At 33.7% G+C, this 9,209-nt stretch overlaps 1 protein-coding gene across 1 annotated transcript; it reads left to right on the top strand.

The window, feature by feature from the left end:
* Window positions 1–1,015: 1,015 nt before the first annotated feature.
* LOC136222616 (increased DNA methylation 2-like) lies at window positions 1,016–6,061 on the top strand. Its single transcript, XM_066010360.1, has 4 exons — window positions 1,016–1,114; window positions 2,031–2,096; window positions 4,456–5,676; window positions 5,817–6,061. The coding sequence occupies exons 3-4, from the start codon at window positions 4,491–4,493 to the stop codon at window positions 6,059–6,061; spliced, it is 1,431 nt and encodes a 476-aa protein (XP_065866432.1). The 5' UTR covers window positions 1,016–1,114; window positions 2,031–2,096; window positions 4,456–4,490.
* The last annotated feature ends 3,148 nt before the right edge of the window (window positions 6,062–9,209 follow it).

Here is a 9,209-nt window from a genome sequence, read left to right as displayed (position 1 = left end):
TTTGTATTTATTTATTTTTTATTAAATAAATTATTATATAAATACAATTAATATATGAATTATACTATATAAAAATAATAATAGAAAATATTTAGGATAGAAAAACATACATATTTTAATATTATTTACATTAATGTCCTTAAAAAAATAACAAAATCTTTCAAAATAAAATAAAATTAATATTCTTAAAAATACATTTGATAGTTTAAGGTTTTTTTTAGTTTTTTGTTATTTAATATTTTATTTAAAATTAAAAAAAATGATATAAAATTTAAGGGCTATTTTTTTCAAAGGGGCCGTCCGGAACCGTTTGGGAGCCGCCTAGACCCGCCTAGGAGTCAAAAAATCGGTCAACTGATTTATACCGCTTGAGTAGTGGAAATTGGGACGGTGTTCTAAAATCTCTGTCTAAGTGCCGGCTTGGCCGATTTTTAGAACACCGGTATATAACTAGGGGTAAAAACATAAAGACTTTATAATTATTTACCGAAAAAGAAATGTCATATATAAAAATTACCTCAAACATACTTTCTAAAACTAGAACTATCATGTAGAAGAATGTGGATTTACATTGTTTATATTAAACATCTTATTAATATTAACTTATAATTATAAATCTAATATCAAATTAAGTTTTTTTTCTGGTTGGTTCGGTAAATTCGATAATTTGTTCACAAAAACCAAACCAACCGAAATTACTGAAATATTACCAAAGAAATAAAACCGAAATTCATTGGCTGTTGGTTATTTCGGTCCTACTCGGTTTTGAACACTCTGTATAATGATCAAATTTGACTCTAACATTTTTTGAAGAAATGCGGGTTTCGCCCCAACATATAACTTATAACCGGGTATTATATTAGTAAAAGGATTTTTATTATGAGAAAAAAAATCCTAAGAGATGGTTAATATAGGAAAGAAAATTAAAAGAGGATTTGAGTTGGATTTGGTGTGATATTTGTTGTCTTACATGCATGAACTAAACCATATTCTATATATGAGAAAGGGGGGTTGGGTCTGTTCTGTGTGTTTTCTCTCAGTCCAAATTGTTCTTCATTACAAAGTTTGCAACCTCTCTCTCTCTGCCAGGAAAAGTTTTAGACTAACTTCATTGGTTAGTTTCTTCTTTTTCCTCTTCCTCCTCTTCTTCTCCCATTTGAATTTTTTCAACGTGTTTTTTTTTCTTTAGGAAAATTTTCCTTTTTGATGGAAACAGTTTTCATTTCTGAGTTTTCTTATCACTTTTTCTGCAATTTTACTTGTATTCTTGATTTCATGGATCCCTTCTGAAGGGATCTAGTGCACATAGGGGACCACTCTTCTTGAAAAGAGTGGTTCAGTCAGGACAGATCCAGAAGGGGTTTGGGGGAGTTTGAACACCCATTAGTTGTTAGAAAACTCTAAAAATTATATGGAAATTGTATTAGGGTTTTTTTATTTTTTTTTTATGTAAAAGCATAAAAAATATCAGTTTAGCACCTGTAGATCACAAGAGAAATTGAATCATGGATCCGTCACTGGGTTCAGCATTCCCTGATGCACCAATTTGTCTGCTGGGTGCAAGTTTTGAACCCTAATGGCTTGAACAAGGACAAATCCAGAAGAAGCCCCCACTGGTTGTGTACGGGGTTTTAAGTTTTTATATAAAAACATTAAAAAATATCAATTTAGCATCCATAAATTTTGGATATTTAGTGGGGTTGAACGTATATTTGTTTGCCATGGTGCAACTTTTGAACCCTAATCGGTTCAATATATATATATTTGTCTTCCCAAGTCTAAAAAGACTCCTTTTAGTCTGTAAAGGCACCCTAAAATTTGGACTTACCCCTAACAAGGGAAGATTTGGAAATTAGGGTGGCTTATATTGAGTAAGGGAAGTTTCTGCCGCAAAATCCAAAGTTTCACTGTATAAATGTAGAATTTACAGTGTAGATTCACTTATTGATTTAGTATTTCCATGTTTTTTCATTTTTTGTTTTGATTAACTTTACACACTAAAGAAAGATGATAATGGTTGTCTTGTGTAGATTCTATCTGGATTTTGATAACGAGGAGCTTGTGGGAGATCATCAGGCACGGCTCAAGAGATTATCGTAATTCTTCTTTTCCTTATCTTAAACTGCGTCTTGATTTGTATAAAAAAAAGACACAGGCTATATATATAGTTTTATAGTATAAGACTTCTCTAGATTGGTGTGTCTTGATTTGTATGTATAAGACTGATATTCATAGTTATTAAAGGCGCGCCTGTGGCGCATAACACACCAGGCGCGCAGGCCTTAGCACTATGACACCCTCATGGTGTGGCGCAACCGCCATGGCGCACCCCTGGTGCACCATTTTGCGCCAAGGGTAGTTGCCAAAGGCGCACTAAGGCGCGTCTTGATGAGTTATAAGGGCCGTTTTATGGTTTTTTTGAGTGTTTTGGAGGGTCCAAAATGAGGGAAAAAACAAATATTAAAAAGGAAAGATTATAAGTTTGAATTAATTAGAAGCGGCAACAATAAAATCTTATTATAAGAGGAAATTTAGTAGAACAAAATATAGAAAACAAATTCAAACAAAAACAAAGCAGCCAAGAGAATTTAAATTCAACGTGAGTGATTAATTTGGAGAGTTTTGATGAGGAGTAGAATTTAAGATTTAGTATTCAACTTTAGCTTTCTAACATGAGATTTATTTTGCATTTTAAAACTTATTTATACTTAGTAAGTGCGTTTTATCTCACTATGGCGCGCCATGCGCGGTTAATAACTATGCTGACATTGACATATAATTATTTAGAGGATATGTCAGTATTAGATAAAGTATGTTGGTAATTTCTTTTGATGGAAAATAAATCAAGTCTAAATGAATAAGTGTTGCATAGGTAACACATGTTTCTAAACAAAGAGTTGGAGACATAATCCACATTTATAAATACTTCAACCTTGTTTCCTTTTATGATTCTTTTCTCCTTTTCACCATAAAGAGAAAACAAGAAAAATAAAAGAAACTTAGCACCCGACTTGAGTTTAAATGTTACAGTTTATTGTTTTTGATAAATGAGGAGATTAGGAAATTTAGCACCAGTCTAATTTAAGTGTTATTGTTTGTGATAGTTGGTAGATATTAGTGATTTTTTTTCTAAAACCATTATTTCTCATTATGTGAATAAAAACTTATCACTTTTTGCTGTTGACACTCTGAACTTATACTTGATCTATCACACACCTATACTTGTCAATTTTGAACTGGGACGCTCTTATTCACTGACATGGTAAGTAACTAGGCAAAAATTTGACCAGTATCATTGATATAATAACAAATTTTATGAATTCAAATGTTTTAGTTTCATGGGTTGTAATCTAAAATTTGAATTGAAAATGATTGAATGTTTCCGTTTACTAATTTCTGTTGCTTTGTTGTTGCGGAATTTCTGTTTGACTCATTGAGTTGTTTAGTAGCGAAGAAGTGATTGGTTGATAATTTTCGAAAGTAAGAAATTGATTTCTATTATGTTTAGATTTACTATTTATAATTGGATTAGTGTTTTTTTTAAGTACTTCAACCTTGTCTCTTTTTATGAATTCTTTCTCTTTCTCACCCATCTTGAGTTTAAATGTTAGGGTTTATTAGGGATGTAAACGGGACGGGGCGGTGTGAGAAATGTATTTTCCATCCTCATCCCCGACTAGTCAGAGATTCTCCATCCCTGTTCCTGCGAGTTAGACGAGGACAGATTTGTCCCCATTCTCGTCTCTGCGGGGATCCTCATCCCCGTTTAAAAACATTTTTTTTAACATTTTTTCTTTATTTCACATCCCCGTCCCCACGGAGAATCACCATTTATATTTAAAAAAAATCAGTATATATTTATTTTCTTTCTCTTTTCTAATTCTAGGTTTTGTTCAAAAGAATAGAAAAGATACTATGCCTTTAGTTATCTTATTTAATTTTTTATTTAAAAATAAGTTTATTTAATTTAAGTTAAATGTTGTAAATTATAATATTTAAAGTATAATTTAAATTATAATGAGAAATAATTGGTGATCCGTCGGGGATTCTCCATCGGGCGGGGTCGGGGATTTCCATTGAACGGGGATACGAGGAAATTTAGCACCCTCTAATTTAAGTTTTATTGTTTCCGATAGTTGGTAGGTATTAGTTGATTTTTTTCTTTCTAAAACCATTATTTCTCATTGTCTGGAGTAGAAACTTAAGATAACTTTTTGTTGTTAGACACTCTTAACTTTACTTGGACTTAGCATACACCTATACTTTTCAATTTTGAACTCGGACGCTCTTATTCACTGACATGGTAAGTAACTACGCAAAAATTGGACTCGGCCTTGCCAATTTATGGTCATCAACAAATTTAATTTAATTTGCAGTATCATTGATATAATTACAAATTTTATGAATTCAACAAATTAAGAATGTTTTAGTTTCATGGTTGCTTTCTTGTTGCAGATTGATTGCGGAATTTGAATATAAGAGGGTTTAGAATGGCTAGTGATGACCAGCATTTTCTTCTCTACTTCATCGCGGGATTTTACTTCGGGCCACATATGAAATACGAGAGGCCGCCGCACAAGTCAGTGTTTCAACGAGAAGCCCAAGGCTTGCCGAATTATAGCGCATTTCAACTAGCTAGCTCTTTCATGAAAACAGCAGAAGTCGAAAATGTGTATGCTTACGCTCTCCGAAAGGCAGACAAATCTGTCTCGGTAAAGCTAAGTTTGCTGCACCAATTCCTTGCTGGCACTATGCCTCCTTCCCAATACCGTCAATTTCCTGACCTCTTTCCTCCGAAGATGCATCCTCATTGGGAGGTGGCAAGAAATTGCAAGATAATTGACAACATTGTGTTCATGGATAACCCGAATACCGCATGTGTTAATCTCGAGGCCCTCGAAAGGTTTAAGAGGCTAACCGGACTTGACAATCTTGTATTGGATAGGGCTGCAGCAATGTTCGGTACTAACACTATTTCGCATGATATATCATTGGAACGAGTTGAACTTCACCATAAACTGCCTTCTCCTATATTATTAGGCGCATCCCGAGAGAGAAGTACTTCGTTTAATATAGCATCCGAAAGGCTTGAACATGTCGGAAAACTTCCTGCTCCGATATTCGGGATGTCCAAGGGTAAAAATGTTTTATATGATATGCCAGTGGAAAGGGATGAACTTGTCGGAAACAGGCAAAGGGTTGAAATCGCTGGAAAGCTGCCTTATCCGACGCAGCCTGGTATGTTCCAGGGTCAGAATGTACAGCCTCTTCGAAGTATTCCACCTATAGCGATGTCTCAAGAGCCGAATTATGCAACTCTTAACACCAGAATTGCAGAAATGGTTCCTACAGCGATGCCTCAAGAGCCGAATTCTGCAACTCTTAACACCAGAACTGCGGAAATGGCTCCTACAGCGTTGTCCGAAGAGCCGAATTCTGCAACTCCTAACACCAGAACTGTGGAAATTCTTGGTCCGCCAACATTTATAATGAGGCCTTCTTCGCCGAAAAAAGAAGATTGGGACAAAATTGGAGATTTTGGTAACAACGTAGTATTTCTAACCGGGAGTGCTGCCACAGGGCAGATGGGACCATCATTCGGACACATGAACATATGTGAATCCGAATATTCTTATTTCTTTCGAGTAGCCCTGCCTGGTGTCAAAAGTGGTAAAAGTAAGTTCACCTTGCCAAATTCAATGTCGAACAATTTCAAATCATTTCACCTGCATTGTAATTTTTTATGATATATTTCAACTATCACGAGACGTTGGATTAATAATCTTATGATGTGGATTATTGTTGATTTATTGCAGATGATTTCAATTGTGTTGTGGACAATGATGGTACAGTTTTTATAAAAGGAGTGACCAGAACAGGTGAGGAGTCAGTAGAGATGTATAAGAGAACATTCGTAATGCTGTCCAAAAATCTTGGGCCTCAGGGAGAGTTCTCTCTCACGTTTAAACTGCCTGGTCCTGTTGATGCTCAACATTTTGGAGGTACCTTCATTAATGGAATGATTGAAGGAATTGCCCTCAAACGAAAAATGCAACGATAGAGGGAATTGCCCACAGACAAAAAAAAAAAAAAAAAAAACTTCTAGTGAAGTATATGTTTTTCTTTATGTATATATGCATTTTTTCTCTTTACTTAAAGTCGAGTAGGAATGGATCTACAACATTTAAATTATCAACAATATTACTTTTCTCTTAGATTAAGAGTTTGTTTGTTGATTAAAACATATGTAAATTCTCGTTTTGTTTTTAGTATTAGTCTATGTTGCATGGACACTCAGAATTCGAGAACAGAAATGAAGATGGAAACATAAAAACATAGCATTCGAACAGAAATGAAGATGAAAACATAAAAACATAGCATTTTAACAAAAATGAAGATGAAAACATAGACCGAAACAAATAGGAACATGTAACACAGAAACGCTAGCAACATATAGGGTGCTTTTAGCCACCATACTTTAAATTGATTAAATCATTGAAATCTTGATTTTTCAATTTATTAGATTTAATCAATTAGAAAGAATAAATAAAGAAACTCAAATTGATACCTAAAATCAAATTCATTTTTTACATGGGTCAATTTATGATGCCTTGCATTTTAAACAAATTCAACTATAAAAAGAGTCGAAATTAATACCTTAAATTTACACTTTTATCCTAAATAACTCATCAATCCTTCTTAAAGATATTGTTAGCTCAAATTGAATCTCCCCTTCCTAATAATCCCTTAATTACTTTCATATCCATTTTAGAGAGGCATTAAAATATTTCAATAAAAAAGAAGCCAAAATATTTCAATAAAAAAGAAGCTCGATAAGAAACTGCTGAGCCGAGCTCGAACAGGCCAAAGCTCGGCTCGGCTTGTTTACAGCCCTAGTGTTGAACATTTTTACAAGTCAAAATTTTCTACTGACACATTTCTTATATGTAAAATACCCATGTGATATGTTTTTTGTTTTCTTTTAATATATTCTTATCTTTATCACAGTAAATAGTTGGACCTTTGATGTAACTTCTTTGTCACTTTCCTCATGGAAAAATATCTGCAATCTGATTTTCAGTAATGTTGTGAATCAAATTAATCTCGCCTTCATTTTTAGCTTCACGAACAAAATGAAACTTGATATTGATATGTTTCATTTTTGAGTGCTGGATTGTTTTTTTTTTTTTTTTTTTTGCAATGACAATTGCAAGACTTACTATCGCAAAATCTCTTAGTCGGTTGGTGTTGCATTTCGCTCATATTCTCTAAAATTCTTCTTAGCCATATAACTTGATTGATAGTTGAACATGTTGAGCTTCTGTAGTTGATTGCGCGACTATTTCTTGATTTTATGAGATCCATCTAATAGCGAGACTAAAATTGTAACCTAATGTACTTTTCATGTCATCTTTTGAACCTGTCATAGCATTGTCTTGTTGGAAAATTTTGAATAAAATTATATATTAATTTATATACCAACAAATACCTCCTTTCATGAACAGTTGTGTCCGTTGTGTATAGTCGTGTTCGTACATGAACAGTCGTGTATGTCCGTGTACAGTCGTGTTCATTCGTGAAAAGACACAGTATGCCATTTTTCCTTTCACATGACACAAGATACTTGACAGACATTTGTTTTCTTGTCATCTGAATTTTTTTCATGACAGTATTTTAACTCTATGTCATCTGAAGGCGAAATAAAAAATGCGCTCGATTCTCAGATGACGTTACGATTACAGAATCTTGTCATCCAAAGAAAACACGCGTTTTTGTTAAATTTCACTTACTCATCAGATGGCACCTGCAATAAATGATTGTCATTGTATACGGAAAACAAAAAAAAACGGTAAACGAAATTTCACTTACGTGGCCATATAACAAATTTAGGCGCTGGATGGTTTGACTGAAATTTCAGCTCGTATATAAACCTTGTATCTCACCCAAAACCCCATTTTCTAGGTTACGCAATCTTGATCCCCTCTCATCTCTCTCTATCTCCATGGTTGATTCATGCAATCAGTGAGCTCGAAACACGGTACTGGTAAGTATCTATTGATTTTCATTGTTCTTTACTCTCTTTTTTCCTCATCTGATTTACTTTTGTGTATGTCGATTTTAGCAGTTGGAATAAAGATCTATTGATTTTCAGACCTATCGTTGAAAGGGTTAGATCTCTTGCTTAGATACACTGATTTTATTGTATTCATTGTTAGATTCACCACTGAAAAGTTTGGGTCTTTATCTTTTTTAACCTAGGGCAATACAGTGCCGGTTGCTGAAGATGTTCTGATTTCTTTTTATTTGAACATAATATTTGCAGGGATAGTAAGAAAGCTACATGCGAAGGCTGGCTAAAGAGATTGTCAATCAGTTCTTGCGTTTAGCATATGGGAAGATTTCTTTAGCTTATTGAGTATATATTGTTGTTATGTTGGTTTGAACTGATTGGTTGCATGTATGATGTTGTTGTGGGTGATGCTGCTGAGATAGGTTTACAATATATCTTCCACTTTCCTTGTTATCTGAATGAGTATGTGTATGTATATGAAGCATGTTGGCTTGTTCATGCTTGATATTCTGCTTAGGAAGCTAGAAGTGATTGAGTATGTTTGATGTACTGTTTAGGAACCTAGAACTCATTGATTTAGGAAACTAGCCTAATTTTTAGTATATATATTGTTATGTGGGTTTGAACTGAACAATTACATATATGTATGATACTGTGGGTGATGATGAAATGATTGGTATGAACTTATTGGTTAGATATAACTTTTTAGGAAGCTAGGACTCATAGAGTTTATGTATGAATGATCATTACGCATGTGGCTGATTAGGCATACTCTAAAGCTTTGAATGTTCATTGTGATTGGCAATACTCTTACACATATGAGTTATACTGCTAGAGATGATTGATATGTATATGTCTATGAAACATGTTTATGTTTGATGTTCTGTTTAGGAAGCTAGACTGATTGAGTATGTGTATGAATGTTCATTTGGGCATGTAGCTGATTAGTTACATGTATGATGTTGTTGTGATTGGCCATACTCTTATGCTTGAAGGGGACAACGACTAGGATTTGTGTTTTTCTCCAAGAGGAAATTATCAATATATAATTAATTCAATTAGGCCGGCGGTTAGAAAATAAAACCTATTATTTTTCTTTTTGTATTTTAGGTTAGAATTAGAAACTATTTTAATTCTT

The sequence above is a fragment of the Euphorbia lathyris genome, chromosome 3 (genome assembly GCF_963576675.1).
Source record: "Euphorbia lathyris chromosome 3, ddEupLath1.1, whole genome shotgun sequence".
NCBI classification, from domain to species: domain Eukaryota; kingdom Viridiplantae; phylum Streptophyta; class Magnoliopsida; order Malpighiales; family Euphorbiaceae; genus Euphorbia; species Euphorbia lathyris.
The sequence above is the reverse complement of the archived record's forward strand: the minus strand, read 5'-3'. Positions and strand labels throughout refer to the sequence as shown.

Bases quoted from the DNA above. Each gene is read 5' to 3' on its own strand.
- LOC136222616 (XM_066010360.1), top strand. From the start codon at position 4,491: ATGGCTAGTGATGACCAGCATTTTCTTCTCTACTTCATCGCGGGATTT. The intron at 5,677-5,816 runs GTAAGTTCACCT...GATTTATTGCAG, and splicing joins TGGTGTCAAAAGTGGTAAAA to ATGATTTCAATTGTGTTGTG.